The sequence below is a fragment of the Lissotriton helveticus genome, chromosome 8 (assembly GCF_964261635.1).
Source record: "Lissotriton helveticus chromosome 8, aLisHel1.1, whole genome shotgun sequence".
NCBI lineage: Eukaryota > Metazoa > Chordata > Amphibia > Caudata > Salamandridae > Lissotriton > Lissotriton helveticus.
In genome coordinates this window covers 1,668,456,323-1,668,480,615 of record NC_136069.1, presented here as the reverse complement: position 1 = coordinate 1,668,480,615, position 24,293 = coordinate 1,668,456,323, and the positions used below count along the sequence as shown (strand labels likewise).

The following is a 24,293-nucleotide window of genomic DNA, read 5'->3' as shown; positions in this document are numbered from 1 at the left end:
AAACCCAACTACTACTAACAGTAGGGACATTCTTTAAGCAGCTGACTTATTCCATCCTAAGTGAGAACACAGAACTCTCTCAAAAGTCCCAAACTGCAGATGTACGTCTCACTTACCACAGTCAGTACAGTTATACCTCATTTGCCACAGATAACAAGCAGAGTTATTTCCCACCTTCAGGAGATCAGTTACTCGCTCAGCTGATACATATTTCAGTGTACACAGTAACCCTATTTCTCACCTGTTTTTGACAGCAGAGAAGCCTCTTACCTGTCGGACCCAGCAGAGTTATCCTGTGTAGATACAAGGCAACAGAGCTCTCCCCTGCTCCACTAAGCTATCCCTGGATATCTGCACACCTGTTTATCTGTCTACATGTATGTTCTGTCTGTCTACGCCCATCTATTTTTTCCAGGGAGCCTGGAACTTGGAGCAATGAAGGAAAGGAACTCCTGCAGGACATGTAACTAGGAAACATGGGAGAAAAGAAGACAGTTTTGCTTACCTACAGTCCTGGTTCTGTATCATAAAAATCTTCATTGAATTCATAAACATGGATATCCTGGCTACTGGAAGCTCCTGCAGCCTTGAAAGGAATGTGTATGAAGGAGCCCTTTTCGACCTAGTCACCCCCACATTTTGCCTGGAATTTGATGTGATTTCAAGTGGAAGTGCACTGGGTTCCTGCTAACCTGGCCTCTAGTGCCGGGTCACTTTCCCAAAACTGTACAATTGATTCCCCCAATTAGCAATACCTTTAGTAACATTCTGAAATTCCATAGTAAATTGTACTCCTGATACCCAGGGCCTGAAGTACTAAATTGTGCCACCCTAAGTACCCTCTCACCAAGCGCATGCAAACTAATAGTGCAAGCAGTATGTCTTAGTGCCGACAAAATTGAAAATATGAAGCATGCGCAATTTATATCCATCAATGCATTCTAAACAAAACATATAATAAACACAAAATAATTATTGTCTTGTCTTGTGTCGTTGTGTTTTATTTCCTTTGTTAAGCCTTCTTTTGACCCCCTAAAAAAATGCATAGGCACAGACAAGAACCCTTACAGCGGCAACCTTACCTCCTTTCTCAACGGTTTGCTCTGAGATGAACTTTTCCAGTTTGGTCCTAAGGGGAATTTCGACCCCATACGCCCCCTGTGTCCCATCATCCACCAGGATGAAGTGAGAGTGGTTGTTATCCAGACAGCAGAGGCTTCCTTGATTGTCCACATCTAAATAGTACTCTGCTGGGAGACCACCCTGAAAGGAAAGAAATTTAGGAATAGATACCTATGATGGTGGAGGAGTCAGAAGACAATTCCAAGAGTATATTTTAAAATGGTGCCTGAACAGGAACAGACACATAACTTTAGAGAGTCGCAAGAAATCTTGGGTTTGAATTCAAGAAAGGTAAATAGCTCAAGGAAACTGTGAGGTCAGTTCTCTGTGGTCTGCACAACTTAAGGAGAGGTAGGCAATTTTTAAGAAAGTCATGGCGCTGTCCCTGCAAAAACGTAGACACAAGAACTCATTGATGTGTTAAGGCCTTCTCTTTAGGCCTTAGCTTTTAGGGGCTAGGAAAGTGTGACAGTCAATGCCTACTCTTGGAGGTTGGTTTGGGGTTAGAATATCTAGTTCAGGCAGCACACATAAATAGACTGTTCCAGTAGTGTTATTTAATTCACTAAATAAAAAGAAATAAGACTTTTATTAAATGAAGGAAACATGCAGTAACTTTAAAGAGTCTAAGATATTGAGTTACTTTGGGTTTTTACAGGAAATATAGTTTGATCAAATTCTATGCTAAGCAGGCGGGTATGCGTGGGGAGACCTGGGTTACAATTTTCACAATTTCCCTGGGATTCACCCAGGCACAAACTAACTTTATCTAACTGCATGGATGGGTGTGTATTACATTGATTCACATGTGCTACCAGTGGAACACTGGATGCATCCCTGTGGGCACTCAGTTGCTCCTCACTGCGAAATGAGGATTCTAAACACAGTCTTTTTCTTTCAATAGTCCGTATTTTATTTCACACAGTTTTTATGACTTTTGTCAGTTTTCAAAGGTTCAATTATTCATATGTTCATACATGCGACATCATTAATTTCAGATCCAATGCATTTCGGGCATATCTACCAGCCCTTCATCAGGGAACAACACTACAACATAAAGAAATAAATGTGATAAGCAAATGTCATGTAATGCTTGTAACCAACCTAATGCAGCTTGTGTATTAAATAACCTTTAAACTATTCTGTGTTTAACATTAAAGAAACTCCACAAGCCCAGTGTGGTTTTGAAAAAGATTTCCTATATCACCTGCTTGACCTTTATAGCCCGTGAATTACAGACTTGTTTAGAAAAAAAAACAAAAAAAAAACGTGGCACTTACATGCCGCATTCTACCGAAGTGCTTGAATTGGCACAGTCTTAAAGCTAAAAAAACGTAAGACAAACACAATGTTAGTTATAACATTCGTAGCCAACTCTCTAAACGGGCTTTGTAAGCATTGTTTCTTGCTCTAAACTAACCTTATGCCTGGTTAAACGCATTACATTGCTCATCGTCTAGTTCAAGAGTTTGAAGGTCTGAAGGAGTACGAGGTCTCTGTGGTGGTTGGGTTCACTTTTGTGTGCATATGCATGGGAACTACACATGGCAGCACACTGCTATACTCTGGTTAGCAACAACTCAAGTGGTTGCCCTCTAGCTGATTAGGCTGTACTAGACTGCAGAGGTTAGAAAGTGCAAGTAAGAAGGGGGAGGCGTGCTGGGCTCATTCACAGTCAGGGGTATTCAAGGGGAGTGGTGTCTTTTGTTCAGCGTGTGGTTCTTGCTTCGGGGATGCCAGCTCTCTGGTTCAGTTTTGTGTTGGTCTTCAGGACCTGACATCGATAGCGGGTCACCAGAGTCACGCCACTCACTAGGTCACATACAGCCAGACATCTCATGGTGTGCAGGTGCTCAACACAGTGATGAGCCACATCACACGTTGCTTTCGCAAGGTCACACATGAGCCACATGGGCTTACGGAAGTGACAGGCCACTTCTTCAGTGGTGGACACCAGGTCAAACCCTTGCCTCGTGTCTGCATGGGCTGTTCAGGTGTTCAGCTTCAAGTTGGGCTGGGCCACCCACCATTTGTTCTGGTTTTGTTTGGATTTAGCAGTACTAAACACCGCAGGTGTAGCATATACACTTAGGCTCTAGAAGTGCAGAGCAGATTATAAGCTTACCAGGAAATCCTTCCAAGTCAGGTACAGTAGTAAGGAGCCTCCCCATAGTCCTAGAAATGTGGTTCATATGGATTTAGAGCTCTGCACACTGGCACAGGCGTTTCACCATCTTGGAAGACCAGCAAAGCATGGCTTTGAGTGATTGTTTGCAGTAATGCAGACAGCAACTAATGGGTAGACTTGGGAAATATTCTGAGGTTAAGCTATGACTTTTCATCAATGACTGGCTAGCGACCAATATAAGAAAAGCTTCTAACCTGTAGCTCCTCAGACTACATCTGGAATTAGTGAAGATCAGAAGAAGAGTATCCTGCTGTGTCTGCTTTAGAGTTGGACTACACACTTTGCTTGCTACGTGTGCCTATGAAAGAAAAATGTTTCTTATGGCTTAGACTAGCTGCCTCTTGCACTTCCAGAAACATCAGAGACAGGAGAAGGCATCCTCTTGGGAGCAGACTTTGCTGCAGCCTTTGGTGGAACAAGTGGTCATGTTTGCATCCCACATTTATCTGTGATCTCAGATTTTGGGAACCATCCCTAGCAAGGTGGGGACTTGAGAGGTGACCAGGAGGAACACCTAGAAGCATGTTCTGTATGAATGGGACACAGTACCAAGGCTCTCAAAAAAAGACACATTCTCAGGATCACATTTTACAGAGTTATCGCTCCTGGAGGTTTTCTGAGCGAAGTGTATGTGTGTACTGTGGAACAGCTAGAATGAAGTATTGGACCTTGTGTAAGCCTTGTTGGCAACTTCATCCTTACCATAGTGGAAAATGTAAAGTTCCAAAAGAAGGACTTAGTCTGGAGGGAAAACTAAAGAGTGTGGAAAGAAAGTAAAGTGATCCCTGTGAGGATATGTTGACGGCTATGTTTTTCAAGTGTGGCCTGTTCTGACCTTCTGACAGCAAAACTCAAGGACAGAGAGCCTTCAAAAATCCAATATCTAACTTCCTGAAGATCTCTCCAGCTACAGAGTGCTGCCTTACAAGAGGATTTGGACTTCACCTCAACAGGATATCACGCTATACAGAGGACTAACACCACCCCGGTTGATGCAGCCGTTCTTCCAAGACAAGGGTGTTAAGAATCTGTGTGAAGGAATTATGAGAAGGAAAGGTCCCTAAATGACTAAGTAAGCTGAAAGGAATGACTCAATGCTCCAGAAGAGGAACCACTGCAGACATAAGTCTGTAATCCTATTAAAAAGTACTGTTGTGCTATGTGAAACTGCTGCCATGAGGGTGACCTCAAGGCAAAAAATCAGGAATGCTGTCAATGTCAGGACTTGAACGGCAGAGTCTGATGTCAATCAGCTTGAAAGCCCAGGGTGTAACATGGAGCAGAAGCAAACTCCAAAGGGAAAGGGGAATGGGGATGAGAGAGAAAAGAGCCAGTTGGAGCACCACAGTTTTGACTGGTGTAAGTTTCTTAAAGTCCAGGGGGACATCAAGTGTTTCCTATAAATGCGAGAAACAAACAATAACTAAAGTTTACAGTCAGAAGCAAAGCAAAAACAAAGGTGTTTTTGTTGTTATGTTTACTGGCTTCAGAATGGCTGGCTGCCATTTATCTCAGCCAATGTGAAGGAAGCCGGGACAAAGCACCTTAAACCGAGGTTAATCATAATTTTGAATCAAGTCAAACCTCAGGTCAAAAGTCAGGGAATTGAGAGAACCAAATTAGGAGTAAAAAAAAATGCGACAGTTGGGTAATACTAAAGCCAATGACCCATAGTGTTAGCGAAGGAGCCAGGTCAACACAGAAGTTGGCAGGCAACTTGCCCAGGGAAATGAGCAGTTCATAAAACAATGTTGCCACTCTAGACCTTGAAGCCCCACCCCCATGACGGTCCAGTCACCATAGGAAAGCCGATAGAATCTCACAAGGATTCTAATGCCGCTTCCATTGAGTCTCCTTCCCCCACAAGTCCCCACCTTCTCACACTGTGTGTATTCCATTGCTCCAAAAATACGCACCCGGAACCGAAACGCGAAGTCGAACGAGTCGCCGCTGAACCACTCCCGCACTACGGGGACTTACTGCTGTATAAGTCTCTACTCTTTCCGTGCTTCTAACACGCGGACCAAAAGACATTTGCGAATATTCTTACTTCAATGAGCAGTATATGTAGCAAGTTTATTCATAAAGAATCTCTACATGACCGCTGGAGAAGACTACTTTCCATACTTGTGAAATCGAATTCTGACTTACTTGATTACCCGGTCTCGAGCGGAGCCGTGTCGGAATTATCACCGGCACCGCGACCTGTGGTTACATACCGTCTACCTACAGCCCTGAGGAGTCGCGGAAACAGTGTGGTTTCTTGCGACGAAACCCGTGTCGGCTGGCTTTCTATGAACAATAAAAGAGGAACCGATACACTGGTGGAACACTTCTTCGCCCATGAATTTTGAACTTTATGTCCATTGAGACATCGTTTTGACTTGAATTTTCATATAAGTGTGCTGCAGAATTTGTTTTCAAAAATACAAAATGGCCGCCTAGTTTCCTGACCATTGAAATCAAGCTGTTTTCCTTGGCTTACAGCACCTCACAGCAGATGATCAGTTTCCCCCCAGCAGTGCTGAATGCCAGATGGCCTTTAGTCTTGTTTTCATTTCAAGAGCCTTCGTGGAGATCGCCCCACTAACGCATAAAATATACCTCCAAAATTCACTCTCAATGCAGGCGAAGTCACAAGAACATTGGAAACCAACCAGCGATCCAAAAACTCAGCACTAAGACAAGTCTTTCTTCAGTAGGATTTCACTAGAGATGGAAATCAGAGCCCAACTTGGTTAGCAATAGAGGGTCTCATTCAATTCGAGCTGGCCTCCACAAATGACAGACGTAATACCTTCTCATTGCACATTGCAACTAATAATTCTATTTTAATGTTACTCATGCTTTATCTTGAAAATACATTTTTTCCCAAATGATATGCTGAAGTGATTTGAACAATGTGGGCCCGATTCACAGAACGAACTTAAGACAAAATCCTAAACTTACTACTTTTGGTATTCACAGAAGTTAGGATTTTGTCTTAAGTTTGTCTTAAGACAGACTTAAGACAAACTTAAGACAGACTTAAGTTAGGATTTTGTCTTAAGTCTGTCTTAAGTCTGTCTTAAGACAAACTTAATTCAAAATCCTAACTTCTGTGAATACCAAAAGTAGTAAGTTCATTCTGTGAATACCAAAATAGTAGTAAGTTTAGGATTGAGTCTTAAGTTCATTCTGTGAATCGGGCCCTGTATCTTAGAATGGCTGTTAACTGAGTATTATTCATGTGCTCAGTGCACAGAGGAGGCCACGGTCCCATGATCAGCTTAAAGGAACGTTCCACAAGGACAGCTGCCCAAATTTGGTGGCACACAGCCTGCACTCCCGGTACAGATATGAGATCACCACTATAAGTTATGGTCAGGGTAGTGGCTAAAATGCTTCCACATCTTGCCCCAGGTACACAGAGTAGCAGTTCAGATAACGCACCTAGTCCTTTATCAATTACACCTTAGTTTATAGATCATATGATATGTCTGAGCCACAAAGAAGCTCTAAACGTGGCTATATTGCTTTAGAGCATCAGCCCTTAAATTTTGTTAAAAGCAGAACGAGCATCGTAGCAGTAGCGATTTGCGGTATACGGCCTCTGAGGCAAAGGGTTTTGGGATGGTCTTCTTCAGTCTTTGCTTTTTTTTGTCAGTCAGACACTGTCAATCAAAGCTTGGCTCCTCCTCACTGTCAATCAAAGTGTGGCTCCTCCTAGAGATGTATTTCTCTTACCTTCATGCTACTGGCTGACTGGTGTATCAATGTGTCCTCTAGAGAGTGCTCCCTTGGAATCCTGAATGAACTATTTTACATCTGAATTCAAGCATCATATTATTTTATCCCACTTAACCCTTTCTTCAAACATCTATAGTGTGCTCAGTCATGCAATGGTGGGTCTACCCTTTCAAACTGCTCGGTCCTCCTCCCCAAAAATGCAACAGGCTTCACTTCTTGGGTTTTGGATGTAGAAAATTTACCATGCAGCAAACAAGGTGGCTACACTACCACTGCAGAAGATTACCATTGCACCATGCAGAATATAGCAAATACACCACATGAACAGAGTAAATTAAAATTACACATACTCATTTACACCCACTTTGGGACAGCATAGTACAGAAAGACCAGATGACATAAAGTTAGACATCAAAGATCTGCAAAACATCCCGAGATGGCATAGCACATTGGTCCCTGCCAAGGCATCCTGTTATTCTTGGTAGTGAATGCCACATGCAATCTCTGGGGCACCTGAGGTAGAACTAGAAGTGAAAGACCACCAGCAGGTCATCCCCCTCCCAACCAACCTTACCCCTAAGAGGCTTCTCCAAAAGGAAGCAGCCTAGTGCCCACAAGAAACACACTGCCATTATTTGGCTGCAATCGATCACCGGGCAGAGATGTCACTGGCGCATCCCTTTATATGAGGGACCAGATTCCTGTTTAGGCACAAGGAGATTGAGTGATTTTTCCAAATTAGTTTATAGAGAGCCAATGCCAGGACTCAAACTGGAAACCCAAAGGCAGAAGCCTTGGCCAATGGGCAACATCCTCTACGTTACTAAGGGCCATGTCACGGAGGACCAAAATACAAAGGGCAGAGCAGCCCCCCAAGTAGCTAGGAACATCAAAGTGAGCTACAATTAGCTCATGCTTGCACAACTTCCACATTACAAGTGCCTTGCCTTGGCGGCCATGACACATCGGGCTTGGCAGCCGATGTATTAAAATCTTAACATGTAGCAAGGGATCGTTGAGTTAGCTAAAACTGATGATCTTAGACACCAGGATACTAATGGTGAAACTTTTCTTCATGAAAATCCAAAATATCCAACTACCACGTCCACATTTCCTCCTTGATATCTTCTCATTCAAACATGTCCTCACCAGTGATGTTTACACAGTAACAGAGTGTACCTAACCACCTTATCACATTGCCCTCCATAGAGTTCTTCTGGACAGATGCCCTTCCTATTTACATTTCACATTCCTGTGCATCACATGCATCCCTTGACCTTTTTCCAGAGTTGCTTTCACTCACCGCCTTGCTGATCAGGCTTGCCCGGTTGTAGACGATGCCCCAGGTGGCAATACCAATTGTCACAATTTCACTGTCGCCATAGCTGCTGCCGCTCATGCCGAAATCCCGCACTGCTTCACCAACAAGCTTCATCACACCGGCATGGCAGCCTCCAGTGATGATCCATGCTCCTACGTTGGTAGACAAACTCAAAGATAAGTTGGGCATGCCGTAATTAATTCAAAAATGGACTCTTCCTACTTTAATAATGTTTGTTTCAAAGGCATGCGATGGGATTCGAAGAGGTGACTAGTAGTGATGAGAGGACAGACCAGGAATGTAGAAATAGAATTACCAAAAGAAACTAATATCACAGGCGAAAAAGGAAAATCACAACCAGACATGAGGTTTCTGCTGGGCCAGATGAACAGGCAAGATGCATAACTAGGACTAACTCCTTCATGTGGTTTGTTATTGTCTCTCGTGAGTTTGGGATACAAGTCTCAATGTATCACTTAAAAAAATAATTGATGAAAACAAAAACATTTCAGAGTATAGAAAAGGGTTCAAATCTTGGATGTCATTTAGCAGGCACCAGGGGTCGCCTCTGCAGCCCCATGGCTTGGCCCTTGCTACCCCTGGCACTGCTTTTATCTCATACAAATAGTGAATAATATTATTCACTATTAGTGTAATACAAAACGGAGCACGTTAACTGGAATATCAATCTATTTGGAATCTACTGTAAGTAAAAATGCTGTTAAAAGTATGTTCTATACATGCTTGCAGGTGAGTGTGCATTAATGTGCGTGAGAGTGTGTGAATGTGTTAGTATGTGTAAGCAAGTGTGTGTGAGTTAAAGTAAAGGTCAAAAGGCGTTCAATGTTACTTCAGTTACCCTTGGCATTTTGGTAAATTGGTACCCATGGTTAAAATGCACCCAAACCTTGTGTATGCCAGCTGCCTACCTTCTAGGAAGAAAGTGGATGTCTAACATCACCAGAAGGGAGATAGCGTCTGTGCATGCAGAATTCTTAAGAATGTTTGTCTGAATTCATCTCACTAGATTGAACCCATGGTCCTCGGGGTCTCTTTATTGATGTGCGTTGAGATGTCCCTCCTCACCTGTGCTCTGAGCTGCTTTGATGAGACCCTTGCTGAAGAGGTTCTTCAGCCGGGGATTCATGCTGAAGTTCTTGGCTCCACCAGTCACAGTGATCAGCAGGTTGGGAACGCTCAGCTGCCACTGGTCGGTCATCATTTCGTAGAGGACTTTGGATGAGGTGTTGTTGGAGGCGCGCACATACTGCGGAGAAAGAGGACCACAAGAAAAATGATTTTAGATCCAGAAGATAACAGACATGTGGACCATGTTCTCATAAAACTTTAGTTTTTATCAACAGCAATCGTGCTGTGGGACATTTGATGCACGAATATAGGGATGAACTGAGAAATTATGGACCAAGACCATCCAAAACACATGATCACAGTATCTCAAAAGCTGATAAAGTCCTTTCAAGCTCCACCAAAGAGGCCAAACCTACAAAGCACTAACCTGTGGCCCAACAAAACAAACAACCCCTTTTCTATAAAAAAGTAACAAACAACCCTACCATGAGAGTAATCAACAAAATCCAAAAAATCACCACCAAGGCCCTAGAGGAAAACATAATAAATAAAAAGGAGTATGAGTTCCTCAACACATCACAAAAAAAGATAGCATGCATCTACGGGATGCCTAAAATGCATAAGGACCAACTAGATCCACCCTATCGTCCCATTGTATCCACCATAGGCACCCCCACTGAGGCCATTTCAAAATACCTAGATAATATTCTGAGACCATACGTATCATTGTCTCCATCGTACATCAAAGACACTGGAGCGATCATCACCAAGATAGAACATCTTCCCTTCAACACCAATAGTGACCTTTTAGTCACTCTTGATGTTGAAGCTCTGTATAGCAACATCCCCCAAACAGGAGCAGTAGAGGCCACCATGTGGTTCATCGACCTACATAGCATCCCATGCAATAAACAATTTATTTGTGAATGCCTCAACCTGGTACTGAAGGAAAATGTCTTCCAGTTTGGTGACCATATGTACCAGCAGACCAAGGGCGTGAGCATGGGGGCAGCCATGGCTCCGTCCATAGCAAATATATATATGGCCCTCTTTGAGGCTCACCATATATTCAATGAAATGGCCCCCTTTTATGAGTCTGTTTCCCATTGGTACCGGTTTATAGATGATATCTTTTTCATCTGGACCAATGGGGAACAGACTCTACGAGAATTCCTGCAATGGATTAACATGGCTGACAGTAACCTTCGGTTCACTGCACATGTACATGAGTCCCAGGTAGAATTTCTGGATATATATATTAGAAGTCAGTCCAACAAACTGGAGGTGGATCTATTCACGAAATCCACCGCGAGGAACACCCTCCTCCACTTCTCCAGTTATCACCCCAGGTGCCAAAAAGATGGAATCCCCTTCTCCCAATTCTTGCGTGTAAGGAGAAACTGCACCAACATTAGAGATTACGACCAACAATCTATAAAAATGAAACAAAAATTCATAGATAGGGGATACCCACGTCGTCTGGTGCGAGAAGCATACAAGAGAGCCCGGTTTTACAACCGAGAGAGTCTCCTCAAACAAAATAGACCAATACAAGAACCTAAACTGGTGTGTATTACTAAGCACTCCACATTGAATGCTACCATCAGACAAACTATCAATGCCAACTGGCACCTGTTGAACACAGATCCATCCAGACCCAAACTTGCCAAACCGATGTATGCGCATCGGCGAAATAAGAATCTGAAAGATCTGATAGTCAGATCGCGCTTTGACAGCCCAATGGCAAGAACCCCCTTTATACAGAAGTCAATAACAGGCACTGATGCCTTTAAAGGCACTTCTCGATGTGGCACATGCCTATCTTGTGATGGAATCATCCCAGGAGATACTCTAATACATAATGATTTTAAAATAACAGCAAGGGAACTTTGGACCTGTAAGACAAGCAATGTTGTCTATCTGATTTTATGTCCGTGCAACAAAGGGTATGTTGGTGAAACTGCCCGTATGATTAAAACACGATTGACGGAACATAAATCAGCGATCAAGACAAAGAAACTAACATCTCCCTTAGTGAGTCATTACATAGAATATCGCCATGCTCCAACTGACATCAGATGGCGCATTCTTGAGAAAATACACACACCCGATAATGCGGGTGGCGATAAAATAAGAAAGAAGAAAGAAGTCTTCTGGATTTTTTCGCTTAAGACATTTTCTCAAGGCCTGAATAATGATCTACCATGGTCAAATGCCATCCTCTAACAGAAATAGTAGCCTAACTACTGTCAAATGAGATGTCTAGGAGCCCAAATACTGTTTTTCATACACACTTAATGATATCTATGAGGGATTTTCGTCTTAAATCCATGCTGGATTTAAAGATGAAGTGTGTCCCCCTTCTATCTTCCAATTATACCTACTCTTTCCCCCCCCCCCCGATCCCCCCCCTCCCTCCCCCTCCACCATTCCCTACCAATGTTGATGTACACCACAATATAATCGCAATGTGGAAAAAATACTTATGTCACGACTAAATAGAAAGAAACAAATTAAGTTCCCAAGAAAACCCCTTAAGGGTTAGATAAATAACGCTATATTTGCTTCATGAGAAAATAGACTACATCTATATACATGTGTTATCGCCGCTAAGCTGTAAGTCCACGGCTAAGAACGACCGTCGCCTTGTAGAAGACGCTATATCCCTTTAAATAAAATGGATTGCATCCACCAATGGCTAGTCCGTTTATATAAAAGGCCCGGATAGGCATAAACTCAAACCTTGATCGAACGAAGGAAGACAGCATACGCGACTCACAGACCTGGGAGAACGGTAAGAGTAGGACGGCGTCAGTAGCGCTAACTATTTCCGTGTACAAATAGACTGTGAACTCTGTTCGGGTGACACCCTCTTTCCCTTGTCTTATTATACAGATAGACGTCACCGCTATCAACCTACACGCTGCACCGCTCTAGACAACCAACTAGATCTAGGAAAATTTAACCGGTAAGAATTGCCCACACGGTATACATGCCCATTAATTTTAAGGGGGTAGGCTATAGATATCACTTCTCTAAAATCAGGACTCTATCCCTATAGCTGCCGGTTTCTGCACAGAGCGTTCTTTTCATCTTATCCGCCAAGAAACGGACGAACTTCATTCCGTCAAGCCTGGCCGTCCCCCTGTCCGTCCATTGGTTATACCAAATCCTCTGAGTAGGTGTGGCTAATAAAATCAACACGGTAAGAATCGCCGTGCTTTTTAATCTGAATAAGGGGAAAAGTAAATACACGCTATAATAGTAAATGTTCTTAACTTCAGGGTCGGCAATACGAGCGTTCTACAGCGTGCCCAGCGTCCTGATATATCATAGAGTGGAAAGAGGATGTTTTAACTATTACCATAATAGCACATGCCACCAGTCACGAGTCACCGAATCCAAGGTAACATGCACCAGTGCTAAAATGTAATGCAATTGTGTCGTCCTAATTAAATTGGAACACCGTAAATGATACCCTTTGTTTTCATACCATTCCAGATATTAAGTGTCTTTATATCCCTGTGACTGGAGTACTTCGTTGGGTAACCCGCCTTTAGAAAACTAAACCAAATATATATCAACGCCATTTTTTTGACATACTAGAAGGTGAGACTCTTGTATGTGTGAGTAAAAATAATGAAGTAGAAAGCAATCACTTTATATAGGGGATAGACGAGCTGCCTTGATATATTTCTGTAGTATTTGTCCCCTAAATAGGAACAGGCCAAGACCAATATGTGTGAATCGATTTACACATGCAGAGATAGGTATACATGCATGGGTTATTCTTTCTAACACATATTCACCAATAGATCAGTGCGCATTCCTTGCAGTGCTTCGCTGGATAATCCTTCCCGCGGGATAGTGCACCGATTACGTATTCGGGTATTATTACGACTTACTCTGTACAGTCGGTAGAACTCTATCCACGACTGTGCAGACCTATACGTCCTTCCTCCATGGGTAATCCCTGCCTTTTGTTTTTGAATAGAATATATATACAGCATAGTATGTACCCATGCCATCCTGTTCTGACATAAACTTGTCTTTGAGTTTTCAACAAATTACCAGGGCAACTAGAAAATCTGGATTGTATATGAGAAATGCCAACAATGTGAAGAACTATGAAGCATATTCACGCTTTATTTTGATGATGTTGAATAACAAATGCTGATATTGCTATTAGCTTTAAAGCATGTTTATGTCCTATTTTGAAGATGCCTATGTGTATAGAGACAATAGACATAGTCAATGGGTTCACTATAGATATTTAGAGCAGTAATGAGGTACATCAATATGTATGAAAGAATGACTAGCGGTACAATGAACATGTTATAAAAGATTGAATAACTGCTTTACCAGGAAAAGAACTATAAAGTAAAAAATGTCCATAATTATTATTTTTACAGAATATCGATGGTAGTCCTGAAGAAGACACAACTTACGTGTCGAAACGCGTCGACAGGAAACCATCAGTTTTTATAATGTCTATTGAAATTTTAACCATGACAAATTATGTATAGTTACAATGAAGTTTGCATTGACTCTGAACATTGTAATGCATTTTTATCGTATGAACTTCTTATGAATATTTGAAAGAAATTAAAACCAATTTTATTGGAGAAAGCAGTTGTCTAATGTTGTTGTAGATAATTCTATCTACATGTGTACTTGCTAGTTACGTTTGTGCATGCCTGGGAATTTTTGTTTACGTATATTCTCTACCCTGACCCAGGATTGCTATTCGCACCAGGGGGCTCCTGTTATTTTACTTGGCTCCACCAGTCACAGTGATCAGCAGGTTGGGAACGCTCAGCTGCCACTGGTCGGTCATCATTTCGTAGAGGACTTTGGATGAGGTGTTGTTGGAGGCGCGCACATACTGCGGAGAAAGAGGACCACAAGAAAAATGATTTTAGATCCAGAAGATAACAACAGACATGTGGACCATGTTCTCATAAAACTTTAGTTTTTATCAACAGCAATCGTGCTGTGGGACATTTGATGCACGAATATAGGGATGAACTGAGAAATTATGGACCAAGACCATCCAAAACACATGATCACAGTATCTCAAAAGCTGATAAAGTCCTTTCAAGCTCCACCAAAGAGGCCAAACCTACAAAGCACTAACCTGTGGCCCAACAAAACAAACAAAAACAAAAAACAAAAGTGCCATAGATTGGAAAGACGCTGGAGAGCGAACTATGACACAGTGAATAAAGAAATAAAGAGATATATAAAATTGCGCTAACCCAATATAAAAATCTACTGATAACATAAAAAAGGATTTTTTTACTAGACAGATTGAGAAAGCTAAAAATACCTCTAAAGAATGGTTTGGGGTAGTAGACAAATTAGCGTCACTACCTAAGAACTAAGGAATTAATTGCAATCAAAAGTTTTGCGATATGATCACTGTAGCCTTTAAAACCAAAGTTATGGAGATCTACAACACTTTCGAAGATATGCCAGCTCACTGCCCCACCAAACCTCTTATGAGCCCGAACCCAAATGAAACATTTTTCACTGTTTCTCCCCAACTTCACCTGAGGTAGTGGAAAAATACATAAGAGAAAATAAATCTGGGTCTCGTTTCGACCCTTGCCCACCTGCTTTTCTGAAAGAGATTGCAGTGGTGGTGAGCCCTGAGCTCACAGAAATCTGTAACACTATGTTCATTTCAGGCAACTTCCCATCCATTTGGAAAGATTCCTCCATTCTCCCACTGTTAAAAAACCCAATCTGGATGTGTCTAATCCGAACAATTATTGTCACAAACAGTTATCCCAATACATCCAGGAAAACAAATAGCTTAATCACTCTCACACGAGCACAGTACGGAAACGGCTTAAAGCCATTGAGGAGATTAGGGCTGTGATGGATAGAGGGGGCACAGCCGCCCTTGTTCCCCTTGATTTATCAGACGCATTTGATACTGTTGATCACAATCTCTTGCAGCAGCGGCTGGAAATTATGGGGGTCAAGGTAGCGGCACTGACCCTGCTTTCGTCCTTTCTGAACGAAAGGAGACTAACAGTGACGTTAGACGGGTATCAATCGGAGCCATATGTCAGTCAGTCAGTCAAAAGCAATGTTTATTTAGACCTTAGTCTTTAAACTGCAATACCCAACAATATGAACATTAAAACAAAGATAAAAACATATTCAATAACACACAATAAGAAACAACAAATTCATCAATACATTATTATTCCTAGATTTGCTTTTTGATGACCAAATTCAATCTGGGGCTCACTGAGCATATACAAAAACATACTTACACTTTAAAATTCTACCCTGATGGGACTGAGAAAGTAAAATTGAATTCATATGAAGTTAAATTTATAAATACTCCTCATAAAATCACTAAAATCCAGTATAATTCTAAAACTATTACAATCTTTTGCTAAGAGCTTTTTACAGACTTCATATAATTTCCAATTGTAATAGCAATCTCGAGGTTAGGCATTTCTGTGAGTAAATCAATCGCCTGAGCACGAGACCTTATTTCATATTTTACAAAAACAGGTCTCAAATGCAATTTACGCTGAGGTATAAGCGCCATAAAATCTAACAATATATGCAGCCTATCACCCTTATTGGCTAGCAAACATTTACAATTCCCATCCGGGTGGAGCCTAATAACCTTCTCCCTCTGATTTCACAGCCAGGGATTAATGCCTATCCTTACTCTTAAAATTTCACATCTAAGCCACTTATTCGGAAGGGAGTCCAAGTAAGGGTACCAAGACTCGTGTTGCCAGGCTGCGGTCATAAATTTAACTGATGATTTCCCGCTCAACTAGCCTTGATCAATTGATCTAGACAACTCAAGGCCTTGAGTCCTGAGCTCCTTCTTGGAAAATTCAGCCTGGAGTGACTGTTTGCAGAATCTCACCTTTAAGTTCTCTGCAACCTTAAACAATTTCATTCTTATCTCCTTGGCCCATTTTAAATCACTTGATTCGATCTCTTTCCTACACCAGAGGGAGACCCTCTGCACTCCCCCTGGGTCCTGTCGACTCCACAGCCTTAATACATTTATTTGGGCCTGTACGCTCCATGATGTTTTACCTAACCCTAATCTGATTGCCTGAACCATTACTGTGCTGGGAAGTGAGAGTAGGGATTTCAGACATTTACCCTCCTCAGCATCCCAATTAACTTTGCCGCCAAGATTGAGTACTTCTGAGCCATACAGGACTTGAGGAGGGATCATTGCATTGAACGTCTGTAGCACAGATCTATGTGACACATCACCATACTCACTATTACATTTTTTCAGCCCACACACTGAGATGTAAGCCTTTGCTTTCTGGGCTGTCACATGAGCCTGCCACCTTAAGGAGTTTTCAAACCAGACCCCAAGGTATCTATATTCTTTTATTACCTCCAACTTTAAGGGGCCTAGATACCAACTAAAACCTAAATCTCCTTTCCCAAAACACAAGATTTTAGTTTTATCCACGTTTATAGTTAGGGACTTTGACAAACAGTATTCTTGGAAGGCATTTAATTTCCTTTGAAGGCCCATCGCTGTCTGATCAAAAATCACCAAGTCATCTGCATAAAGCAGACATGATAATTTTAATCCATTCATTTTTGGGCTGGCACTTTTATCAATCTCTAAGGCCTTTGGAAGATCAGCGAGGAAAATGGCAAACAAGAGAGGGGCCAGCACACAGCCTTGTCTAAGACCATTTCCAATTTGTATTTTAGGAGTTAAGGACCCTTCCTTGTCCGTAATAACCTGTGCCCAGTTCTCAGTATGTAGCTCTTAATTAAAGCAAAGAGCACTTCTGGAATTTTATACTTTCTAAGGGTTTCCCACAGGCATTTCCGGTCCACTAGGTCAAATGCAGCACGGAAGTCAACAAAGCAACAATACAGCTTCCCATGTTTCTCAATTGACTTCCGTGCACCGGCCCACAAAGCAAAACAATGATCATTTGTCGAATGGTCGTCTTTGAACCCACCTTGCTCTATAGGCACGATTGCACAGTCCTCGACCCACTCTTTTAATCTTCTAGCCATATGTCCTCCCATGCTGAGTTCCTCAGGGATGATCTCTGAGCCCATCCCTTTTTAATGTGTATGTCTGAGAACTCGCCCCTCTGATCCGAGAATTTGGTTTTAGTTTGACGTCTTATGCTGACTATACCCAGAGGATGTATGTCATTACAACGCATGCTTTTACCACGCATGCCTTTACAACGCGGTTTTTACATCGCATACCATTACAACGCATAGTGCTTCTGGGTGCTGGATAGTGAATAGTTTAATTTACTATTCCAACTCCAGTCCCCGTGGACACTAGGGAAGGTTATTGGATAGTAAATTAACCTATTCCCTATCCTATAGCGCCCCCCAGAGCAATGCGTTGTAATGGTTTGCGTTGTAATGGTTGCGTTGTAATGGTAGTGCGTTGTAAAAGTTTCGTTGTAAGTGATGTTTCCCATACCCAGATAGTAGTGGCAGCGTACATACATCAAGCATCACCGCCCTACAGTTCAGAACTGTATGAGAGAAATAAACAGATGGATGGAAACACATTGTCTTAAACTCAACTCCGAGAAGACCGAGGTCATAATCTTCGGTAACCTCCAACCCAGATGGGACAATCTCTGGTGGCCGGCGGAGATGGGTGAACCAGCACAAAAGGCAAAAAATCTGGAAGTGTAGATTTATAACAAACTAACACTCGCATACCAGACAAATGCCATTGTCTCTGTCTCCCACATTCTAATACAGAAATTAAAGAAGATCCTACCATAGATCCCTATGGACTCTAGAAAGATGGTGGTAGCAACACTTATCCAGTCAAAACTGGATTATTGCAATGGGCTCCACCTGAGCATATAGAAGCAATTTAAAAAAAAGCTTCAGACAGTTCAAAACACAGCTGCTCGGTCAAACATCCCTAAGTTCAAATAAATCAGTAACCAAGGGAATCCATAGACTCCACTGGCTCCCGGTGGCACAACAAATTAAATTAAACTCTCTATGTCTAGCATATAAAGGACTGAGCAACACAGGAGCTTCAGTTCTCAGAAATCTTTTTGTCTGGTATGAACCGTCCAGTCATTTATGCTCTACAGGGCTAAACTCATGAAAGTGCAGAGAATAAGGTCCGCAGATTGGGGCGGCCAAAGTTTCTCCTATGGCACCGCTGCTGGCTACAGCACACGCCGCAAGACAAAAAGGGGACACTGAGAAAAATATCCCTGCACTACGTGTCAGGTACTATGCGGTGCCTGTCACATGGTGAAGGGACCATAGGTGCCCCCCAGATCCCATGTCTGGGGGTGGGGGAAAAGAAGGGCCCGCTAAGGACCCCCAAAGTCCCTTTCTGCCTGCCTTTTCATGGCGGGTTACCCACCATGGAAAGGCGGGTGGAAAGGGACTTTGTAATCCGTATGGCAGTGCCTGGCAGGCACCTCCACTCTTGTAGGGAATACAACTCACTTCAACGCACCGGCAGGCCCAAGGAGCCTGTCAGATGCATGGCGGTCAGTCTTTCCATCGGATGTGTGGTGGTCAGTCTTTCCGACCGCCAACACACTGCCTGCCATCCTAATGTGGCGAGCGGTGAACTTGGTTACGATGGCGGGGAGACCGCCACCAACAGCCTGTTGATGGCAGTCTCCCAGCCATCGTAATCAGGCCCTTAGTCTTGAATACATTTGCTAACCAGTGACTTGATTTACTATATTTTTTGTTTTAATTGCCAGAGATGGACTGGCATTTAAATATGGTTCGTACCACCAAGAACCGTCCTCTTGCCGTCTTCATGCTCTGAATTTCTGTGTCAAAATGCCGCTGTGGGCCATAAGAATTCCTAGAATATGTTGGGTTTTGCAAGTTCCAGTTGGTTTGTTATGGTAGCCATTGAATCCGATGCCCCCTTTCTGCTTGTGCCCATAGGGCATTCATTTTAATTTACAGCTGCATGGGTTGTGCAAGGGACGCATCCTTAAAAAGTATTTGCTGCTCTTTTATGGCAGCTCCCCATGGGTCAGATAAATAGGCAAGCCTATACATATCTGTATTTGTTTTCAATGATTGACCCAATGAATTATAACTGGCATTCAGTGATTAAGATGTATTTTTATTTCATTTTATTTTATTTTTAGTTGGCAATTGGTTTGTGAAGATGTAAAAAATACGCTGCTTTTTTTCTGAAATTTATTGTGTTTCTGGGTTTACCAAGGGAACGTTTTTCCAAGTGGAAAATGCTGTAAGCACTTCACTTTTGGGGGATTGGAATAGTGTTACTTAGCAAAACAGACTCTTCAGTCGTGCCACTTGAATGTTGTGATCTATGTGACTTGTGTTTCCAGTAGGAGTGTTGGTATCTTAAACAATACATCATATTGCTGCTACCATCAGATTAAAAAGACTGTAAGCCTGTGGAAAGTTTATTGGCCTAGTCCTGTACAAGTGGTATCATGTGCTCACTGCATACACAAAACAAACTTTGTAATAGTGAATTGTGAGCTCAGTGCACTGTAAACAATGCATTATTCACTGAATACTATTAGTGCGGTCTGGCTTACGCCACACTCACTTTTGGTATTCCCGTTTTCTCCAAAATATGCTAAGCATAAAAAAATAATAGTATTAAAAGTATTGATAATGTAGGTAAGTGACATAATGTTCAGTAGCATTGTTGGGTCCTGTAGTTTCACTTTTCCTATTGTAAGAATGGATCTGTAAGGTCCAAAGGTAAAGCATCATAACCAGATGTCACACGCCACAACACGCAAATCTAGGCCACAAAAACACACAACTTATTTTAAAAGCTCATAGTAACATACCACACAATTCAACTACACACACTTCCTTTCCACATAATTTCACTCCGTGCCATATAATTACGAACCGATAACATGAACTCCACATAATTCATCTCCGCCCCATGCCAGTTCCTCTTTACATAATGCTACTATGCAACATAATTACACTCCACTCAAAACCATATAATTACACTTCATACAACACAATTCAACTCAAAATATTTCCAGTACACAGAATTACACTCCAAGCAACATTTCACCCCACATATTTATACTCCACATATCTCTGTAAATTCCTAAACATATAATTACACTCCACGAAATGAATTCAAATTTGCAACATGCTACATAAATCCACACCTTATAATACATCTCCACAACATGTCACATAATACCACTCCAAACCACCCCACATAATTCCTCACAACACAAAAAATCCAATGCCACACAATTTATTTACACTCCACATAACACCACTCAGCGCCTTCTGTCTGTTCCAAGAGACATGGTCACCTCTTTAGCAACATCATGCAGGGTTTTTCAAATTCTCCTTGGCTGCTACCATCTCAGGGAAGGGAAGACCCTCTGGGTGGTTGTCAATTTGGATCAAAACCACCCCAGGCTGTACATCAAAGGAGATTGATATGGGCAGTGTAGATAAACAGTGAGGCTCTCTTTTTCATCTGGTGAGGCATACTACCTATACAATGTGTATTGTAGGCATGTGGGTAAAGGCGCCAAGCTACAAGTAATTGATTCAATTGGTACTCATATGGCAGACCTTATCGCGGATTCTTTTAAAACAGTGGCAGACGATTTTAACTGTAAATTTGAGCCCCTTGGAGATGAGGACCAAGCCTGGGCTGTCCCTGGTCTCACACTCCCTCCTGTCATGAGTTGGACTGCTCTTGTGTGACAGCTAGATGTATTTACAATTAGTAATGGCCTTCAGGTGTGTAATGGAAGAACTATAACTGACAGGGAGGGGAGCCATACGTACGATCATCCACAGTGTTCAGGCCTCATTGATCATATCCTGTTGGATATTAGACTATGGCCTATTTTGGTAGTTTTGGTTGTAATCCCAAGGAAAGATAGTGATCATAAAGCTCAGAAATATTTTCAAATGGCTCCCCCTGGACACCAGTAAGACCGTCACCCAGGCTCTGATCACTCGCAGGTTAGACTATGGCAATGCCTTCTACTACGGAATCCCAGCACACCTCAAACACAAGCTCCAAACTGTCCAAAACTCCCCCGCAAGACTGATTCTCTGCTGCACCCACATCACGCCTCACCTCCAAAAACTGCTCGTTCCCTGTCTAGAAATGCTTGCATTTCGAGGTACTCACCCACACTTACAATGTGCTACATCGGAAGGGACTGGCATAGCTAAATCACCGACTGCCCTTCTACCAGCCAGCCCCGATCCTCCGATCTACCTCGCTATCACTCGCACACATCCCACATTCGCAGAAGCAGGACTGGATGCCTACCTAGCAGCAAAGACCTGGAACGCCCTCCCCTGGTACATCAGAGCAGACACCTCGCTCACAGCATTCAGCAAGAAACTGAAGCCCTGGTTCTTCGACTGATGCTCCTGGCCTCCCACACCTATGCAGCGCCTGAATACCCTTGCGGGTGATTACGTTGCACTCGACAAATACATTCATTGCATTTACATTACATTAGTCCGGAAAAAGCTCTGATTCTTTCAGCCCTCACTTGCCTTTGTAATCTTGTTTCCAAGGCCTTTGAACGTGAAGTCCCCAAAGGAATCTGTTGGCATCTCTTCGATGTTCTTCTCCGGGATCCATTCTGTGTCTTCTGGTTCCCCTTCAATGTGAATTCTTGGCACTAGCAGGTGCTGGCTCTTGGCATTTCCACAGTAACACACCTCCTTCCTGAGGGAAACAAACAGACCAGGAAGTGAAGGAGAAATCTACAGTACAGGCAAAGGTAGATTTGATCAGTCAGGTGATGACCTTCAGAGAAACACCACAGGTCAATATCCACAAAAGACACTCTTTTATCAAAGAGGGTGGTTTTCAAGGACCTACTCAGTATATCAGTGTCAATGATGTCTGTAGTGCTAAACTGGCAAAATTAAATGGAACATGAGTGAGTGGCATGTATTATTTCTGCTGATTATGATTTTTTTACCATTGGTAAAGCTCTTGGTTACACCACTGGAGCTGGGCCATTGCAGTAACTTTATGACATCAGACTGAACCATTATCTCAAACAATCACACAATAGTCTGCATTTGCACATGTGCAAATACAACATTCCTCCACAACACACATCAGAGTTTAATGAACATGTTGTCAACACACCACTCTTCAAAAATCATACACATTGCCACTGTACAGAACCCTGGTATCGCTGTGATGGTGTGTCCTATAATATCGCGGATAAATCCTTCTACTCCCTGTTGGGTACAGTTTGTTGATCCACAGGTGTTTCAGGGGAGTCAGAGCATATCAGAGGACACAGCAAGAGGGGACTCAAACCCTCTGGCTGGTCTGACACCTCTGACACACCTTGATTGTCCCCAGCACTCAGGCTCACTGGGGATGAACAACTCACAGGGCTCCCTGAGGCCTCACCACCACCACTCCTCTCCTCCGCTGGGCACTGACTGCTGGGTGCTGCCTGGACCTTTTTGAAAAATGAAAAGCTCAGCATGACTTCTTCCACCCCTCTGAAGAGCAAGATCATGGTGTCTTTTACTTTCTCCACACCCCAGGCTTTTAATCAAATGGGAGCCAAAACTTGGTCCCATGATATCTGGGTCCCAACAGGACCACATGCCCTGTTTTGAATCTGCAGCATTGCTTGTCGACGCCGGCTCACCATTTTGTTTTTGTATAGATAAAACTGGCCTCTGAGGGTTAATACAGTCAGTAGCCCAAACTGGCTGATGAGGGGACCACATCTCTCGCAGGCTGCCTCATTCGGATAGCCCCGGGGCACAGCCAGTATCATGTGAGGGGTCTGGCGGTAATCCTGGAGGAAGGACTGAATAGCCCAGTCCAAGTTGTGGTGCTGAGCATGGGCTATGCGTAGCGTTTTTGAAGCGGTATGTATGAACCTTTTGACTTCTCCAGTTGCTTGCGGCCAATGTGGGGTTATCTGTGGATACCTGATGCCCAGTGATGCAAAGTACTCTTTAGGTTCTTGCCCCTGAAATGGATGAGCACTGCCTGTTCTAATTTTCTGGATCAATCCAAGGGTCTACATAATCTTCTCTAATTTTAGGATAATTTCACTTGCCAGCATACTGGGCACAATCTCCACTTCCGGGTACTTGGATTAATCATCAATTGCCACTAGCATGTTGCGGCCATCAGGCAGACTCCCAAAATTGTCACCCGCCCAGACCCATGGACATCTCAGGGCCTCGACAACTAATCAGCGGGGATCTGGGATCCTGGCTTGTACACTACACAGAAGAATTATTCCTGCATGGGCAGGGGGACCAAAACAGACCTTGAAGAGAGAGGTGAGTGGCTGTGGTCAAAGTGTATCAATAATGTATGACCGCATAAGTATAAATGGTGAGTTAGCACTACCGATTTGTCGCTGTGAAGTTTTACAGTCTTTGCATAGAGACCTTCTATTCCCCGGAACAGGTCCTGAAATTCCTGCAGTAGACGGTCAATGCTAGCAGTGTGAATGGAGATTCTATCAGTCTCAAATCTTCTGTAGCTTGGCAGCTTAACAGCATTCCAACCCTCCCAACTTTACATATATGTGTGCTCACACCATCTTTTCATTGTGACTAATATCTGTTGAGGACATGCCGGCTAGCTGGAGGTAGCCCAGTGTCTACAGCATACACGATCACATTAGCCTTCTTGAGTGTTGTGAGATGGGTCAGTGATTTGTAAGAGTTGTGAGCCATAACAGTCATTGATTCTACAGTGTCTCTGACGGCAGCAACTGATTTGACCCCACATGCACTTCAATGGGGACTGTGCCCAGGCTGTGGGCTGGACAAAGGCATGTATGACATGCATTAACCCTTCCTCTTCATCAT

General features: G+C 42.9%; 1 protein-coding gene across 1 annotated transcript in view; it reads right to left on the bottom strand.

Annotated features, from left to right (window-relative positions):
• Positions 1-24,293, bottom strand: part of LOC144773615 (transient receptor potential cation channel subfamily M member 2-like) — a 531,293-nt gene that overhangs the window by 393,061 nt on the left and 113,939 nt on the right. The window contains exons 4-7 of the mRNA XM_078658758.1: positions 21,981-22,155; positions 9,447-9,627; positions 8,343-8,512; positions 1,083-1,263 (exon numbers count right to left, since the gene is read on the bottom strand). Coding sequence (XP_078514884.1) covers positions 1,083-1,263; positions 8,343-8,512; positions 9,447-9,627; positions 21,981-22,155 — 707 coding nt within the window. The remainder of the gene's footprint in view (positions 1-1,082; positions 1,264-8,342; positions 8,513-9,446; positions 9,628-21,980; positions 22,156-24,293) is intronic.